This window comes from Fusarium oxysporum, chromosome VI, assembly GCF_013085055.1.
Source record: "Fusarium oxysporum Fo47 chromosome VI, complete sequence".
NCBI classification, from domain to species: Eukaryota; Fungi; Ascomycota; class Sordariomycetes; order Hypocreales; family Nectriaceae; genus Fusarium; species Fusarium oxysporum.
Window position 1 is genome coordinate 1,306,670 of NC_072845.1, and position 17,548 is coordinate 1,324,217.

The 17,548-nt window shown below is 46.6% G+C and overlaps 8 protein-coding genes across 8 annotated transcripts; 3 read left to right on the plus strand and 5 right to left on the minus strand.

Moving 5' to 3' along the window:
* Positions 1-3,083: 3,083 nt before the first annotated feature.
* FOBCDRAFT_275304 (uncharacterized protein) lies at positions 3,084-3,825 on the plus strand (the record flags this gene model as incomplete). The annotated part of the gene is made up of 3 exons (XM_054705002.1): positions 3,084-3,231; positions 3,325-3,548; positions 3,637-3,825. 3 exons carry the CDS (start codon positions 3,084-3,086, stop codon positions 3,823-3,825), a joined length of 561 nt encoding a protein of 186 aa, XP_054560977.1.
* Positions 3,826-6,392: 2,567 nt separating this feature from the next.
* Positions 6,393-7,963, minus strand: FOBCDRAFT_251175 (uncharacterized protein; the record flags this gene model as incomplete). The annotated part of the gene is made up of 4 exons (XM_059610937.1): positions 6,393-6,777; positions 6,837-7,052; positions 7,164-7,481; positions 7,670-7,963. 4 exons carry the CDS (start codon positions 7,961-7,963, stop codon positions 6,598-6,600), a joined length of 1,008 nt encoding a protein of 335 aa, XP_059465111.1. The 3' UTR covers positions 6,393-6,597.
* A 564-nt stretch (positions 7,964-8,527) lies between these two features.
* Positions 8,528-9,070, plus strand: FOBCDRAFT_225441 (uncharacterized protein). Its single transcript, XM_031186990.3, has one exon. It carries the CDS (start codon positions 8,573-8,575, stop codon positions 8,903-8,905), a length of 333 nt encoding a protein of 110 aa, XP_031038125.2. The 5' UTR covers positions 8,528-8,572; the 3' UTR covers positions 8,906-9,070.
* Positions 9,071-9,144: 74 nt separating this feature from the next.
* Positions 9,145-9,855, minus strand: FOBCDRAFT_240873 (uncharacterized protein; the record flags this gene model as incomplete). The annotated part of the gene is made up of 1 exon (XM_031186991.3): positions 9,145-9,855. One exon carries the CDS (start codon positions 9,853-9,855, stop codon positions 9,145-9,147), a length of 711 nt encoding a protein of 236 aa, XP_031038126.3.
* Positions 9,856-9,927: 72 nt separating this feature from the next.
* On the minus strand, positions 9,928-11,506 carry FOBCDRAFT_251176 (uncharacterized protein; the record flags this gene model as incomplete). The annotated part of the gene is made up of 3 exons (XM_059610938.1): positions 9,928-10,398; positions 10,459-11,039; positions 11,073-11,506. The coding sequence occupies 3 exons, from the start codon at positions 11,504-11,506 to the stop codon at positions 10,289-10,291; spliced, it is 1,125 nt and encodes a 374-aa protein (XP_059465112.1). The 3' UTR covers positions 9,928-10,288.
* A 1,027-nt stretch (positions 11,507-12,533) lies between these two features.
* Positions 12,534-13,421, plus strand: FOBCDRAFT_184781 (uncharacterized protein). Its single transcript, XM_031186996.3, has 3 exons — positions 12,534-12,856; positions 12,917-13,003; positions 13,054-13,421. Exons 1-3 carry the CDS (start codon positions 12,772-12,774, stop codon positions 13,092-13,094), a joined length of 213 nt encoding a protein of 70 aa, XP_031038131.1. The 5' UTR covers positions 12,534-12,771; the 3' UTR covers positions 13,095-13,421.
* On the minus strand, positions 13,422-15,815 carry FOBCDRAFT_261751 (WD40-repeat-containing domain protein; the record flags this gene model as incomplete). The annotated part of the gene is made up of 5 exons (XM_059611282.1): positions 15,370-15,815; positions 15,192-15,314; positions 14,801-15,132; positions 13,632-14,751; positions 13,422-13,585 (listed from the first exon to the last, which is right to left on the minus strand). The coding sequence occupies exons 1-5, from the start codon at positions 15,566-15,568 to the stop codon at positions 13,422-13,424; spliced, it is 1,938 nt and encodes a 645-aa protein (XP_059465113.1). The 5' UTR covers positions 15,569-15,815.
* Positions 15,816-15,978: 163 nt separating this feature from the next.
* On the minus strand, positions 15,979-17,100 carry FOBCDRAFT_225449 (uncharacterized protein). The gene has a single exon (XM_059609689.1). The coding sequence runs from the start codon at positions 16,988-16,990 to the stop codon at positions 16,592-16,594; it is 399 nt and encodes a 132-aa protein (XP_059467345.1). The 5' UTR covers positions 16,991-17,100; the 3' UTR covers positions 15,979-16,591.
* Between the last annotated feature and the right edge of the window lie 448 nt (positions 17,101-17,548).

Below are 17,548 nucleotides of genomic sequence, written 5' to 3' on the forward strand. Positions count from 1 at the left end.
AAAGGTTAGGTAATTAATCTATTTATTATAATTATAAGCTAATTTTACCTTACTAATTAATACTAAGAAAATAACCTCCTAGCCACTTAGGCTATTATTATAACCTAAAATAGCTAAATAAATAATAAAATAAGCCTTAAGTAGCTAAAGTACTTTAATTAATATATAACTAACTAATTAATTAGTCCTTATTATCTTCTAATCCTTAATAACTATAAAAGTTACTATTTAACTAACTTTTAGATATATTATAAGAAGAATAATATTATTATATTTTATATACTACCTTATTCTTCTTACTTACTTTAGCCTCTTAATATTAGGTACTTTAAGCTATTAAAAAAGGCATATAATTAAGAAATAAAGTAACTAATTAGAAGGTTTATAACTTATATTTCTAAGACTAAGTTTTTCCTAGCCTTTTATACTACTTTTTAAGTTATTATAACTAAGGAAAATATTAAGGGAGGTTTTAAAGGAGCTAGTCTTACTCTTTTTAACCTAGAATATATAATCTTAAAGCTTAATATATAGCTATAAACTCTAATGCCTATTAAAGAGGTAGCCTAATAAGCTCTATCTTAGACTTTAAGAACCCTAAGAATAGTTCTTAAGGCTAGATCTTAGTCTAAATACCTTTAGAGATATATTAGAAGATATTATAATAGCTCCCTAGAGTTAATTCTTAAAGCTCTTTAGTCTCTTACTAAGGCAGTAAAGAGAAATATATATAAGACTGCCTTATTAAGGGCTAAGAACTAAGAGCTTTAATAGGCAAATAAGATACTTAATTAATAGCATAAGGCAAAAAAGACCTACCTATAGAATAGAGGAAGTATAACTATATAGGAAGGTTAAGATCTAATTAATTAGATAGATATAGATATACAGGTAATAGCTAAATTATCTAGAAGTAGTAGTTAAGGAAGTTTAGCATGACCGAGGGTTCGGCGATGCAGAACTTACAGCAAGACCAGACATAATGCAAGAACCTGTTAGGAGGGTATTTAGGCCTCTAGAAATAAGTATAGTAACTAGGATTAATTAATTAGATAGTTTGTGGTGTTTTTATTGCGATTTATATAAAGAAGGTTAAGATTTTTAATCGGCATACTTATCTGATCGGTATACGTATCGTCTATGTTATATATTTTATAAAAAGTATATATTTATTTAAAAGGATACATATCCTTATAAAGGGCTATATTATGCATTTAAAGGTATATATACCCCTCCCTTATGGTATACCTAGAGGTTGATTTGAATTTTGGCACAGATGTCGATTTGGACTTCCATAAGTGGTCAGCGCCGACGTGTAAGTGAAAATGGGAAGGAACCACGACAACACCTCCTGTAGGACATGTCGACAGACCTATCTTGGGTACATAACTGGTCATTACTGAACTCTTGGTACAACCAAATAAGGCGGATGGCCCAGCTGGGACATCATTGAAACCTATGCACGATCACGTACGCTTACAGTCTCTGGCGAACAGGCGACCCCTAGTTCGATGACACTACAACTACACGATCACGATATGTTTCATATCCGTCGCACATCTTTTGGCCTCTCTTCTCTGCCCTCCAATTTTTGGGAGGTCTTTTCTTTATTTTTGGCTCTTCTGTCAAAATTGAAAAATACCTCTTCAGGGGTATGAGCTGTCACGGTAGAAGCCAAGATGATCTTGAGGAGCATCGTAATCTGTTCTTTTGTTTTTCTATAACCAGCCATTGGGCTGTAATTTTATTCAAACCACCCAACCACAAAACCACTGACCACGTTGTGTCACTTACACACACGAATGAGTCAATATTGTTAGAAGCTCAGTACTTCACCAGAAAGCCTCTACAGAGGATGCGTGACTCACTGAAGGCTCAAGTACGATAGTCATTACAATTCAATTACAGAACTATCACTGGCAGCTCAGTAGTAGCCTCTATATCTTTTGATGTCTGTAACTTGTTTACGTTGGATCAGACTTGAGAGATGATCATGCCTTTTCATCGGACGGACAAGAATGACATGCTAACGCATATTGCGCTATGGCAAGGAAGCAAAAGAAAACTAATTTAGTTGCCCATTTCTGGGCTATGAGTAGTATTTAAATCCTCATTTTCTACATTCTTTACGGGTAGGTAGGTAGTTCAAGCAATTGATCACCCGTCAGAATGCCAGGAATGACCCATTGGTTTTGATAACTAACATTACGAACTCTCTAAATTACAAATCAACATCTGATGGAGAACCAAGGTTCAATACTTTTGTTGGAAAAATTTTCTAGACTCATGACATGTGCCTTGAGAATTGATAACATTGAGGCGATATTGAAGATATGCAATTTGAATTGAGAGCCGGTGGCAGTGGCAGTGGGAAGGGATGACGACCTGTCACCACACGACGTCACTCGACATTAAATAAACCAGATTGAGGGTTTGTAGATATAATATAATCTCCACAAAGCCTCGTCGGAGTTATACTAGAGTTGTACAGAATGGGTTGGTTCAAAATTGCCCATTTGATGAAATGTAAGAAGGAAAAAGGTATCACTTATTGACAAGTGGGATTGACGCTCACATCAGCGGTCCTAAAGTCATTGAAAGTAATTTCTGATACCTTTTCCCCGTCATAACAAGGCGTCTGAGCGACTTCTTTAGTAGACTCTTGTAGTGTCCAAGATTCTCTTACAATTCATCAAGGTAGATTTGGTCAACTTCAAGTTGGCTCGGACTTCGTGCTGTCAAATCTCTTGGCCGCTTTGTGGTTGTATGAGTCTGAAGCGATTTCAGTGCCTGTGGACAGAGAAGGAAGGAAGATATGGGTTACCTGTATGCTCTTTCCTTCCCAGGCGTCGACCCAATACGATGCCCACCAGACTGCTCGCTCCTTCCTCACCACACCAGGAATACATTCCCATGGTGGTTACCTCAGACAGGACATAGAATAATATAGCCTAGAAATTAAAGCCAAGGAGTTCATCTGACAGCTAATGTTACCACCAAGTTTACGTGCAATCTGCCATTCTCTAGATCATATCGTTCTGCCAGACTTTTTATTGTTTTTACGCCTATTCTAACTGTTGATAATGGCAGCTCAATCGTTACCATCGAATTTGGAATTGGAGCAATTCCAATGGGACGAAACCTCACCGGTGGTGTTTCCAGACACCGAGGCTGTGATGGAACAGCCAGACTCTCCTCCCCCTCCTCCAACTCTCCCAGAGCTCCCTCCCTGTATGTGGCCACATGGCTTAATAGTATTATTAGCTTTATTATAGCAATTTGCTATTAGGGGGGTAGTTATTAAGCTAATTGGTGTCATGATAGGGCAAGAACTTCAGAAGAAGGTGGACTTGCAAGTCCAAAAAGCAGCTGAGGCTGCACGAGAGCACCTTTGGGGGCATTTGTTCGCCCATTTGCCCTGCTCGGAGATCGACTGGTCTCTGGACGGCGGCAGGGCTGTCTGCCGTGTGGTGGACATGCCCTGCTACGGGAAATTCTTTTCTGATCCCTCGGATATGAAGAAGCATCTGTTGAGTAAGAGGCATTGTGTAAGTTATACTGTTAAATATGATGCAATCAAGCTTGGCTTTATATTATGCGTAATTTATAGTAGAATGGTTAGTTAACAATGCTCAGGCGCATGAGGCACGGCTTGCCCTTGAATGGGTCGGACCGGCCCCTTCCCAAACATCAACTGCGCCTGTTTCTCGCCGCCCGGGGAGAGGATCGGGGGGGGGGAAACGCAAAGCAGCCATCGATAACGGCGAAAGCGAGCTTGAGGAGCCAAGCTCAAAAAAGCAGAAGAAGGTGGCAACCTCTTCTTAACTCTACATCTTTACAGTGCCTTAGATCTGAACACTCAACCCACTTACCTTCTCAACACTGCACAGCTTCAGTGCAACTTCCTTTTTCTTGATCATTCGAAACAGTCTTCTTACCTACCTTATATATCACCATGGATCGCACTTTGTTTCGCGATACAACTGCAGAGGATGCCTTCCGTCTTGAAGACGGCGCAGCTCATCCACTTCGCGAAAATGATCTTCATGGCAGAAGATATTTCGAGTTACTCAGTATTCGCCGAAGGCTTCCAGCCTCAGCAAAGCGCCAAGAGTTTCTCGACCTTTACCATCAACACCAGGTAGCTGCACTCTTCACATCAAGGAGGGTAGCGCTAATTCCTACAGGTGATTGTCGTGTCTGGCGAAACGGGCTCAGGCAAAACCACGCAAATACCACAGTTCATCCTGTTCGACGAGCTTGGTTCATCGAAACCTATCGTTTGTACACAGCCCCATCTACCATCTGCTATTTCAGGTGCAGAGCAGGTCGCCTCTGAGCTAGATGTCAGAGTGGGTGAAGAAGTGGGATATCAGGTTCGCTTCGACAAGCGTATTTCTCGAGTCAAAACGCGCTTAAACTACATGACCGACGGAATGCTTGTGCAGTTGGTTCAGGGCAATGGTTCTTTCGGCAAATACGTAAGTGTTGTGTCGAACGCCTTTTGCCACTTGCTAACACCTCCTAAAGAGTTGTGTCATCATTGATGAGGCCCACGAGCGCACCATCCCGACGGATCTACTTCTAGCACTATTGAAGCGTGCCTTACCACTCTTTCCTGATCTGAAAGTAGTCATCATGTCAGCCACCCCTAACGTGGATATTTTCCTGAACTACTTCGGTCAAGGCAGCCATCTCCCTCTATCCGGCCGAGAACATCCTGTCGAGATCCGTTATCTCCAAGAAGCAACCCCTGATTACGCTAGTCTAGCTCTTCATACTGCTCAACACATCCACCAGACTACTGGAGATGGTGATATTCTTGTCTTTATGCCGTCTACTGCTGAGATCGAAGATGCTTGTGGGCAATTGCGATCGGCAACCTGGGGCCTTGAAGTGTTGCCCCTTTATTCTCATTTGCCCAAAGCTGAGCAGGAAAGGGTCTTCAGACGATCGTCTCGACGTCGGTGCATTATCTCTACCAATATTGCGGAGGCCAATGTGACCGTTGATGGTGTTGTCTACATCGTTGGTATGTTGGCCATTATCAAATTATTGTTCAATTCCTACTGGAGAAACTTACATGATACTCAGATACCGGGCTGGCAATTGAATCCCGTTACAACTCCCGCGCCGGCCTTAAGACAATTTTTACCGGGCCTATCTCTAGGACAGCAGCAGAGCAGCGAGCCAGTCGCGCTGGTCGAACTAAACCAGGCGTATGCTATCGCCTTTACACGAAGGAGGATTACGATGAAATTCTTCTTCCTACAACGCCCGCTTCCATTCAAACAAGCGACCTTTCTCGCTTGGTCCTACAGATTAAGGCTATGGGATTCGATGATGTGGCTAACTTTGATTTTATCGACAAACCTGATCCTGAGGTTTTCTTACGCGCTCTCGAAGATCTTCTTGCTATGTACTGTCTTCCGTTTTCATTATCTCGTTCTTTCTGGCACTAACTAAGAATAGGGGTTATCTTGACGATACTGGGACTATCACTCCGAAGGGCCAGATGGCTTCAAAACTTCCAGTCCACCCGGTATGGTTCAACGCTCTTGAAAAGGCCCATGAACTTGGCTGCAGTGGTGACATGATAACTATCGCCGCCATTCAAAACACACGGCATCCGATCTTTGTCCGTGGTCAGGGCCCCTATTCCACTGCAGGTCCGGCACAGCGATTTGCCTGTTTCACTTCTGATCACATCACGCAGCTCAACGCAGTGGATGCATATATGAAGAAGGAAGATGAGGCCGAGGATCTTAGACATGAGGGGGTTTCCATCGACGTACCGGGGTGGTGCTCGGACAACTCGCTTAGTATGCGCGCTCTCGAAGAGTTCAAGCGTATTCGCATGAAGCTGAGGAAGTCATTTGCCGATTTATTCAAGGATAGGCCCAAGCGATTCGGGCTCGAGTCCTCTGAATGTGATGACAATCTCCGCCAAGCGCTTTCTTGGGCCTTCAGTCATCGCGTGGCTTTCAGCGACGTTGGCAGTGGGAATGACCGCTACAGAGTTCTTCATCACAACTGGCAAGCTGGTTTATCTCCTGAAAGCAACCTTGTAGGAATCAATCACAGATGGGTGATTTATGACTCCTTCATCATGACCAGCTGTCAGTTCTTGGAGACAGTCACGGTCATCGAGCCCGAGTGGCTCAGGGGATGTGAGAACTTTCAGGAGGAGAGCTGGGCGTTGAAACGTGGGGGCAAGACTGGCCCTTACAAAATGCCACTTGCAAAGGCATTGTTTGAAGAGGCTTGCGGGCCAGGCACCAACAAACAAACGGATTGGTGGTGATCAACACGTTGAGCAGCTTCGTTGTACTAGTCATTTTGTTCACATGTATGTAGGTCAAGAAACTTAGCTATGAGTCGGCCAGATTACCGATTATTTTCGCCCTAACACTTTTGCCTGATCCACTGCCTATTTCTTAATACTCTCCTTGCCTTGAGCTATCGTCAAGTCCTCCTTCATATGCCATTATAAACTCTCCATCTTGTTGACAACATTGTTTCATGTACAAATCTCAGCATCTGTCAGAATACCCCCTCTTCAACCGTCACTAATATCAACATCACTCATTTTCTCCTTCAGTTCTTGCTATTTTTGAGCTTCTGCCACAAGTTAGGTTTCTTGAGGGTCCTTCGAGATTCAATCTTGGTGGAATCTGTTCGTACGATATGAAGGCAACCTGTCAACTCGGAAATGAAGCTCATGTGGGGAGAGTTCGATTGCTGAAACCTCTGAGCTCGCACCATCGACTTTTGAACCTACATGAGACGTTAGCTGCCGGTCTTTCAACGGCTTCAAATCAGGTGCTTGTCCTTACCTTACGGCCAAGTAGCTGCCACTCATAGAAGCGATCAAAGTCGCCCCAGCCAAGTCCAACTCCTGGAGGGCGCTTGTATGAAACAATGTGGCTGCGGCACGTCGCCGAAAGGATATTGGTGCTCATATCGGCCGGTCTGATGAATCTTTCGGAATGAGAGATGGTAGATCTCTCTTGAGAATTCGGTCCAAGGACGCGGCCGGGTTGCCAATAAAGCTGGGGTAGTGGTTCGGTCATTTCTATGTCCATGCTTCCGTCCTGTGACTCCTATTTCTCAGGCCTGAAAAGAGCTACTGCCCCATCTGGAGGGATCTGTCCTTGGCTGACCGTGATTGCCAGTCCCGATATCTTGATCCCTTTGGCAAAGATGTTTGCAGTGTTAAGGAAGGGTTTGTCTGCTTCCCAGACATCCTGCAACTTTGGGATGTGACGGTGATTCAGATGCTCCGTCTTTTTCGGTGGATAGCAGTCCGGGTACTGCACTTCGTTGTTAACACTCTGCCTGAAGGGGGCCGCTGGTGGTCGGAGGTTCTTTGTCGAGGGGTAAAAGCCAGGATGCTCCGCAGGGCGGTGATAGTGATGTGACGAGGGGCCTGGGTATTTCAGCAGGTTGTAATCTTGAAAAAACGTGTGAGGATTAAAGGTCTGAAATTTGTTCGAGAATGAAAATGGGTTCTCTTGTCGAAATGGACTATCATAAATTTCAGGGCGGTCCTGGAAGGACGAAGGCCCGTCGTGAAAGCGTGCGCGTTTCTTCAGATGATGTTAGTTAAGCCACTCTGATCATCCGCATGCTACATCTTTAGGAATGCATCGCTCGAGGAGAGACTCACAGAGTTGGTGGCCACGTGCCCTGTTCTTAGCATTCTCCCGCAGAAAATGGTGCCGTTGAGATTGTTGATCGCATAGCTAGCATGGTCATGATGATGGAACCGAGCCCAACACCAGCCGCCATGAGACCTTTCGCCGGCTTCAGGCCAGTAAAGTGTGCATGACATGCCATTGTCCTGAAGAAAGTGTTCAAAGTCGACTGGGTTGGCATCGTAGTGGACGTTCCCAACATAGATGACAAGGCCCTGGTACTTGTCATATTCTTCCACGTCGCGAGGGCGCTTGCGTGTAGCCATGTCTGTAAGAATCGGTACCGACGAGGAGATTTTCAGAAAAGAGCGCTGATGTTGTTCTGGCTAAAATAGAGTCACCTCTGCTCATGGTGAGAGAGCGTTGAGAGGGTGGTCTTTCCTCTTTGAAGATCAGACGAATTGATGCCTGCATGCCTGCATGCCTGCATGCCTGCCTTCCACTTACCACCGGGGCAGCACTGCCTGCCAGACGCGGGGCTATAGAAATTTGGGCACTCAAACCGAAAACAGGATTTCGAATTGTTCTGTTTGATCTGAGATGCCCCTATCTATATTCAAAATGGATGCTTGTGGTGGGTAATTTGGGTATCAAAGGCTGGAGGCTGCATCCAAGAACAATCAGAAAGATAATACAGAGCCTCAGACGACCTGAGTCATTCACAGATCCTCATCCCATGCCCTTTTTCCTATATTCTATATTTACCCAAGTCTCGATTTATGGTTCCTGACTTTGATCTTATAGCTGATCTCTGCGGTTGTCGATCAAGTGACGTACAATGCATGACTAACAACCTAAGCAACCACCTCAATCCGCATCAACAACTTCACCTTTTCTAGCACAACAATATTCACTTTCCATTATTTCATCTCAGAATGACAACCAGAAATCTTAATAAAACCTGGAGAGACGTCGTATTCGAGCAATACCAAGCCGATCTCGAGGCGGATTCCCCCTTCCCAATCCGTTACCTCATTTTTGTCCACCAATGGAAGAAGGATATCTTCATCAACATCCCCAACAAGATCGAAATGATGACCCTTCGCCGCGCTGTCTTGGATTTTGCACGCTCTAGAAGTCGAGAAGAAGATCCAACTTTTGGCAATGAGCACATTTCGGTGTGGCCGCGGAAGACGTTTCGCGAACGTCATGAAGAAGAGGCTACAAAGGAGAGCAATGAGACGAATGAGTCTGGGTTCTTGGGGTAGACCAGTGCTATATTTTGTTCTTAACGGTAATGAGTGCTATCGTACTTCATTACTACCCCAGGGCTGTGGTCCTCGAGTAATTAAATAATCGCTAGATTAGACCTGGTGCTGTGTTATCTCTGTGCCTTCTCTTGACGCTGAAACTCAAGTGGGATTCCACCGTCAAACACCCGCTGGCTGCACATGTTCCATCGTTGTCTCCAGAAGTATTTTGTATTCATGATCCAAAGTCATATCTTTTAGTCAACGGTCATCCTAGTGAATGGCCAGTTGTGCTCAATATGAACAACAATGTCCATCCATCCTCTCTCACGAAACTCAGACTCGATTCCATCGATGATACCATCCCACTTGGTCTCGTCAGAATCTTCCAAGCATCCAATGTACACGGTGATCGGGTTCTCTTCGGGCTTGGAGAATCCCCTTCTGGTGAGGGCCAGGGTGTTTAGATAGTTGCGTGTTGCATCGGAGGAGTCGAGATGGCGCTTCGCAATAGCTCGAATGTCGTCCCATGGTACATCTTCCTCGACCACGCCGATGTACACCGTCTCGTAGTTTTGCGGTGCTATCATCTCAACGTGAAGGCCACTGTGGATTGCGCTTTGGAAGTGTTTCTTCATGACATCCACGATTTGTTCGACCGTTTGCGCCCACTTTGTCTTGCTGTCTTTCTTCCATGGTGACTTGATCAAGACAGTTGGGTTCATTCGGCGTACGACCAGCTCGATTTCAGTCTCTGGCCCTGAGATGTTGTTCTTTTGGAGGATTTTCTCAACTCGATCGAAGATCTCGCCTTGTCGATCGTGGATACTGGATGGTAGTTGCGTTCGTGAAACGTCTAGGGGCAGTCGGGGCAGAGAAGGCCAGGCGGCGCGATATCTGATGCAGATAACGGGCTGTTCAGTGTCCATCGCGATGGGCGGGTAAATTCTGGGTGCGGGATAGTCCATTGATTGATAATTGTGTGTGATGAGGAAAGTAGATCGGTCTGGGAGAAGACTTCATGTTCTTTATATACTCAAGCCAACTCTAGGCAATATCACAATTCACGTAGGTAACTTTCTCTTCAGTGACTCACGAAACTTAAACAAAACGCTTTGTTGACGCCAATGCCCTAACCTTAACATCCATGATCTATGTTACACGTGCCCAGTTACTGCTTTCCATTATCCCTCAACCTTTTTCACTCGATAATATATTCATGCGGGTTCGCAAACTTCCCAAAACGTACTCGTCTTTGGCCTAGAGATCGGAATTAAATGCACGCATATCAGACTCTCATTGCTGTCCCGAATTCCCTTTGTCCGTGCTTGTGCTTGTGTTTGTACTCAGAAGCGCCATTGGGATCATTTGGCGCGGAATATTAGGCCCAACGACGGGGTACTACTCTGGTCGTGGTCTCTTTGCTCCATGAGGGTTGCCCCAATCGCCGCCGCCCTGGTTCTGGTTGAAGCCGAAGCCGGGGTTGAAGTTGGGAGGCATTCCTTGGAACCCTGTACATGTTAGCTTGGCACTCAAAGAGCCTTATTTGTCTACTACTAAGGATCACTCACCAGGCATACCGTTAGGTCCCATCATGCCCATGCCCATATTTCCAGGCATCCCCATAGGCATCCCGCCCATGTTCCCACCCATGGGGTTCATGCCCATCATGCCTCCTCGACCACCTCGCATACCACCAGGGCCACCACGCATGCCCCCTCCCATCATACCTCCGCGGTTGTTAAAGCCAAAGTTACCGCCGCCGCCGCCACCCATGGGTCCATTGTAACCACCTCCCATGTTATTGTAGCCGCCCATATTATTGTTGTTGTTGAAGTTCCGGTTGTAACCACCTTGGTTCATACCACCACGGTTGTAGCCACCACCCCTTCCTCCTCGGAAACCACCACCAAAGTTACCGCCCATATGACCGCCGCCTCGGTCATTGTTGTATGAGCCGGATGGTGCACGGTTTTGATCCTTGCCTCTGGCAGGGGCATCTTTGGGGAGGGTTTTGAAGGGGTTGTTGGTAGTGGCCCAGTAGGTCAAGGTGAGCTTCTTCTGGGCCCCTTGGCTTTCAGCTATGATCTGTTCGATACGACGCTTAGTGGCTGTAGATGCTTGGGGCGAGTAGAACTCGATGTAAGCTTGGCTACGAATCTGTCAGTCATCTGGGTCCCGACACTTGGAGCTAAGAAAATCGTACCCCTTGCTTTTGCCATTGACCTTGTGTTCGCTGAAGGTGATATCCTTAATCTCGTCTTCGCAGTCGGCTTCTCGCGCCCAACCTCGAATATCATCATCTGTGTTCCACCAGTTAAGTTCCGAGATCATGAGCGAAGTTGTGGCAGATTGGTCAACTGGTCGGCCATCATCTTCCTGTTTCCTCTTTGTCCCCTGTTGAGAACCATGCGCTTGAAGATGACTTGAACTGTGGCTGTCTCCCGCATGGTGGTGGTTGTCGGCGTGGTACTCCTCCATGTTCTGGTCACCATGGCTATCCCTTCGATCATCGCCTTGGTGATGGTCCTGGTTATTGTCATCGCCTCGGTGGTCATCTTGCTGATGGTCGTTGCTCTCATCGCCGTAGATATCGATTTCGAAATCTTCTTCAGCCATTTTTACTGACTTTAAGCACTTGGCACAGATTAATGCCGTGCAGAGATCTGGGGAGTAATGAGGATATTGTCAAATGTGATAATTAGGCTGCCTGCGAGATACAAGAGTTGGCCTCTGGTCTTTAAACATAAGTTATCAGCCATTGAACGTTCCATCGCTAACAAACGCCGCCCGCAAGACTCAGAGGCCTTGTACACCCGAGAGAAATGAATTGGACTGGGAGCTTGCAATACGTACACTCCTCGTAACAAGATTGGGGCCTTATTATAGGTGTAACCCCCTGATAAGATGGTTCTTGACTCAAGAATGCGATACTCAGGACGAAGCTCTGTGCTTGCAATCCTCGCTGTCTAGCTCCCGATATTCCGAGCGAGCGCTCAGATACAGATGGGGAGCAATGGAATAGAGGATGCCGTCAGCCCGATCAATCTCCTTCTTTCCTAAACCTCGATATCGAAACAGATCGCGACCGGGTTCGTTTCGCGAAGAATCACCCAGTTACAGGGATCTACGTGTGTTAGTGATCCCAACGCTCGTGCTCAAGCGTCGATTTTGGCCGATGATTGAAATCAGGCTCTGGCGCGCTCCAAGCTTGATCGCAAACAAGGCAGGTCGAACGGGCAATTTGTGGTAATCAAAGCGTGAGAAACACTTTGGAACTTTGACCTAGAGTCGTTGTGAGAGTGGAGGAGGATGGAAAGATGAAGGAAAAGAGGTTAGCGGATGACGGAAGGAAGAAAAGAGCTTCACGCTTTCTTTTCTGGGGAAGAGCTTCGCAAGCAAAAGCACTGCAACTCGCGGAAGCTGGCGTCTACCTGCTAGCGCCTGCGCGTTTGGGGCCCGGGGAAATAAGCTGGGAAAGAGAGCACAGGCACAGGCACACAGCACCTTCCTTCCCCACAGGCCATCTGGCTCCACTGAAATGTAACTGTCAGGCAAGTCAGGTCCAGGCTCCGGGTCATCTCTCGGCCCGAGCCAAAGTCAACCTGGCCTTGCCCCCAATTGGAAATTAGGTAAGGTAATTGTTAACACGTCGTCGCATGAGAGGAGAGGCCAGAGAGCAGAGCTGTGCTGTCCATTAGATTAGCTAGGATCACCACCAAAAAGAAGTCCCCTTTAAACTTCAACTCTCCTTTCTTCAACCCCTCGCGACTCCGACTCAATTCGACGACTCTGCCTTTTCTTCTACTCAACGAAGCTACATCTCTTCTTTCGCGGCATCTAATTTTAATAACTCCCCTTTCTTTTCCACATACACACACAATATGTCCGACCAGGTTCAAGAGATCCTCGAGGTTCCCTCCGAGTTCGTCAAGGACGGAGTTCAATTCGTGCGACGATGCACCAAGCGTATGTCGACTCATTGCGCACTCACACATCTCTTACCTCTACTGACATACTACTCTGCAGCTGACCAGAAGGAGTTCCTACGACTCTGCCAGGCTGTTGGCGTTGGTTTCCTCATCATGGGCGCTGTTGGCTACGTTGTCAAGCTGGGTATGACATCCAATTTCCTTCAGGTGTAACGTTCTCTAACATGTCCTCAGTGCACATTCCCCTCAACCACGCTCTCGTCGGTAGCGCATAAACGATCACACGATCAGGCGATGAAGAGATTATGGATAGTGGCGACTTGGCAATCCAAAAACCCGCACAGCGGGGGTGGACGCGAGGGCGATCACAACAATTTTCTTGCTGCGAGTACGTTCACTGGGGCGGAGTTAAATGAAATTATGGCGGGCACGCGACACACTTCTTATGCTGGAATTCGATCGAGCGCCGTGAGGATGAGAAGGATGTGCTTTCACGTCTAAGGCGCGGTTTGCATGGGGTTGAGAGATATCCTTTACAAGACTGCTGGCTAAAGTGACCAATTGTACAAAATATATCCAACATTGTTTCTTGCAAACTTGACCTAACGCACTCCATATGTTGAGTTCTGATATAGCTCAGGTTGTTCCTTGAGCAAGTGGTTGACACTCTGGCCCATCGGTGGTTCTCCTTCATCATCCACGTTGTCGTTATACGAATGTAGCGTGCACGTTCCTCTTGCCATGTTATACCCATTCCAAGCAGACGCTGCTGATGTTAGCTAATGTTTTCAAGTGAAAATGGGGGAACATACCAACAAGGAGAGGGGCAGTGGGATGCCAGCTTGCATCGCGGACACAAGTGCCCCAATTGCCTGGTTCATCAAAATGATAGAAGCGGTGTCGATTGTCCATTGGCCGAGTGCGCATGGTAGCTTTCTTAACATCTACGATTCCAGCCAAGCTTGCATCCATATTCCAAACGTATACCTTGCCATCGGTGCTGCCCGAGTATACATATCGTGAATTGGTGGACGTCGGAGGTGAAAAGTGGCATCGAATAAGAGTTCGAAGGACTTTATGACCTCGGAAGGTCACAAGCGAATTATCATGGGGGTGCACATCCCAGTCCTCGTCGTCATATATGCCACCCCGGTAATCGAAGCCACTGGTGTTTGCATGTGCTGTCAGATCAAGTTCGTTGTATCGATCGGTTGACATGGCCATTCGTATATCCCATAGTTTCATTGACTGGTCTTTTCCGTTACTGAGAATATATCGTCCATCTCCCTTGCTGTCGATGTATGTCAGGCCTTCGATGTGGCCGACAAAAGCGCCAGCTTCTCGGTGATCGCCCATGCTTCGCCGATCCCAGACCTTGATTGTTGTATCGTCGGAACCCGAATAAAGGATGTGCGGTGACATCTTGTCAGCAAAGCACACGGCGTTGACATCATCCGAGTGGCCGCGAACGTGGTGAAGAACTGTTCGAGACTCAATGTCATATACCACGATTGAGGCCGCGCTCGTTCCAGCCACCAGTTCTCTTCCATCACCTGAGAACCTGATAGACCAGATACCGAAGCCACGTCGCCCATGCCATCCATGCGGGGGGCCGTCATCTAAATCCAGTGTATAGGGATCTCCAGTATCGTTTGGATCCGTAGGAGCTATGGAGACCATAGTCTGGATTGAAGTATACGCGAGCCATTTGTTGTCAGGACTTAATGATGCATCTGTGAGTGTCCATTGTCCCCATGGGTAGCTGACTGTCTTGTAATGCTTCCAATTGTATGGGCTGGAAGTGTCGTACATCCGTACTTTGAAGTCTTGAGAGCAGGCGAAAAAGAAGTTTCCATCGTCCGAAAACTGTCCAGAATACACGGGGTCATCGAAATGAATAATTTTTTCGGCTCTTGATTTTGGTAGTAGACTCTGGACGCTGTCAGTCAAATCGTCTTTATAGAAAGGTCTGGGTTCATGCCTGGTTGATGAGAGCATTATTTCGTATCTGATCTTCACGATTCCCCAAAGCCAACTCCCGCTCGAGCATCCTCACAGCAAGTGGCCTCTTTGCTCTGGGGTTGTAGTTATTTGCACCAAATGCTCCTGATCGCATAAGCTTCATGCCCTGCTCACTTGGCACTTTCGGAAAGCGATTCGGGTCCTTGGGTGTTCGACGTCGATTGAAAGGCCAGTTATGCAAGAACTCGGCGTCGTCCCCAGGATTGTCTTGGAATAAAACACTGGTAAGATCAGGACTCTGCATCAAGGCAATAAGTTGTCTCCGTGTTAGTAGTCCTGTTCTAGCACCGGCTAGTTTCATCCCCAGTGTCAGTCATGTCTTTCATAATCGATGGAAAGTCGAGACTTACTCCGTACAATGTTTACGAGTCGTTGCGTGTCATTAACCCCTTCAATATCGTCCTCGTCTTCCTCGTCGTCGTCGTCATCACCTCCATTCTCCATCAATATTTCAATGTCACGATCATTAGCACCTATATGATGCGATTAGTGGAACTTGTTACTACTCAAGCAACGGTTTGAACTTACCTTGAAAATCGTCTTCATCTTCTTCGTCGGGTTCATCCTCGTAGTCTGGGTCTTCCTCATCCTCGTCTTCATCTTCTTCCGTTTGATAGTACCAAGCCGGTCCCTCCGATGATTCATGTGTGCTCTCATTACGGTTCTCTTCGTCACTTGGGTCCGCCGAGAGCGGTCGCGAACTCCTCTCACCCTCGCCAGGCGCCATGTTTCAAGTGGGTGAGATCTGGTTAATTGTGTGAAGGTCGAGATGAAAGCTGATAAAGAATGCTTGCTAAGCACGAGAGCTTGGAGGGGCGATACGGTGAAGATAGAAGTGGTGTGGTCGGAAAAAGATAAAGCAACTATCCTACAGGGTATATGCGAGCTTCAGGCAATACAGTTCTTCACGGGGGTCACGGCGGGTTAATAAACTATCAATGATGCGATGAGTGTGATGCTTCAAGACAGGTACTGCATCTGTTGGGTGAAGTCAACTTAGAATGGGGAGCTCCCGGAGCTTGTGACGACATCAACCGGAGATAAGATAAGCCCCGCGATAAGCTACCCTGGACTCAGGTTCTGGCAAATTGGAGTTTAAAAGAAACGTCGTGTTTTTATATCAACTACATATGTGGACACATCAGCAAAGATACATAAGCTACACATGGTATTATTAAGATAGTACCTATACAAGGACGGTGGAATGTCAGAACTGCAACAATCTTCATTTGGAAGTGTCACGAAACAATCTGATGCCGCTTACTTAAGGTACATACGTTATCACCGTGCTACGGAGAAGTGTGCAAGTTGACCAATATGTTAAATGGTACAAAAAAGGAAAAGAGAAAAAAAAAGTTCTTACCAACTCAATGGAATATCTGACATATGACTCCTGCGCCTAACTGGCCCAGAACAATTTGCCTTAGTGCAGCTTCGCTCAGGACTCATTCATTCATTATCTTGGAAGAACACTGGGCGTTCCAAGACACAACTCGCCCATCCTGGCCACGTCCAGCTTCTTGCAAAAGTCCAGAAAAGATCGCAGTTGTTCAGGGCGTTTCAAAGGCTGAACAGGGAGTGAGTCGAAGTGCACATTGATAAGTCGCAACTGACATGTCTCGTTTATTGGTGACGACCGCACAGAGACATCGCAACAAAGAGCGTCCCTACCAAAGCGACTAGGATACTTGACTCTCCAGACTGATCCTACCTAGGCTTGAGCTGATAAATCGGTCCTTTGACAATAGCATCATGGACACGAAAAGATGACCTCCCCAATTAAGCAAGTATTCCTCGCTTTAAAACCATGATTGGCGGATCCAAGGTGCTCCAAGAGATGCAACAGCGGTTTGGAGACTGGTTGGAAAAACATGATATCAACGTGGTGTAAGCCAAGAATGAGAGAAACGATGGGCTTCCGCGCGTTCAACTGAGAACTTTCCCCTGCGTCAATGGTCCAAGAAACAACTGTGAGGTCCAAAATATTATTGCCGACATCCGATGCTGCTTGGCAGCTCGTGTTTGTGGTTTCAACGACAGCCCAAGATTCAGTTGATGGAATGAAGTAGTGCCAATTTTGGTGCCACGATTCGTGAGTGGACGCAATGTCTAAGGAGTCCCTACCGAGAGCACGAGACTCGTTGTTCATGACATTAATATCAGGAAATTGCTTTTTGCTTGCAGCAAATAAATGAATAGTGTTGTTCTTTGGATTTGTAAATGAGTGACCCCCTGTTTAGCATCATGGAAATGCCACTTCGGCCCCTGAAGCTTGGGTAAAAATACTTGGCCCCTAGGCAACATAAGGCTTAGCGCCCCACGGCTGGGGCCACGTCGCCACAGAATTTGGACGTCCTAGGGTCCTTCTCCAGCAGGGTGACACCCTTGTACCCATTATTTTAGGCCCGTTCAAGGCTGCAGCTGTTGGGACGGAGCAGGGAGAGGAGTTTCCCGTCCTCCATCGTATCGAGTACGGAGCGGATCTTCCATTTGATTGCCCCTATGTAAATCCAAACCAATCCAAATCACCCAATTCGATATCCAAACATCCATCTTCATTCCTGTTCCAACCTTGCAGCTCCCTTTTTGTCTCTTTAACTCAAGTAGTCAACGTGTAGCTCGATCTTTGCTCCGCACGTTGATCGCCTTGTGGGAGACCCCTTTCTTATTCCTTTGGTGTCTGTAATTGTCTGAAGTCAGCATCAGG

Excerpts from the sequence above, each read along its gene's own strand:
- FOBCDRAFT_225441 (XM_031186990.3), top strand. The coding sequence starts at position 8,573 with ATGACAACCAGAAATCTTAATAAAACCTGGAGAGACGTCGTATTCGAG.
- FOBCDRAFT_225449 (XM_059609689.1), bottom strand. The coding sequence starts at position 16,990 with ATGAACAACGAGTCTCGTGCTCTCGGTAGGGACTCCTTAGACATTGCG.
- FOBCDRAFT_184781 (XM_031186996.3), top strand. The coding sequence starts at position 12,772 with ATGTCCGACCAGGTTCAAGAGATCCTCGAGGTTCCCTCCGAGTTCGTC. Across the intron at positions 12,857-12,916 it reads CGTGCGACGATGCACCAAGC|CTGACCAGAAGGAGTTCCTA; the intron begins GTATGTCGACTC and ends ACTACTCTGCAG. Across the intron at positions 13,004-13,053 it reads TGGCTACGTTGTCAAGCTGG|TGCACATTCCCCTCAACCAC; the intron begins GTATGACATCCA and ends ACATGTCCTCAG.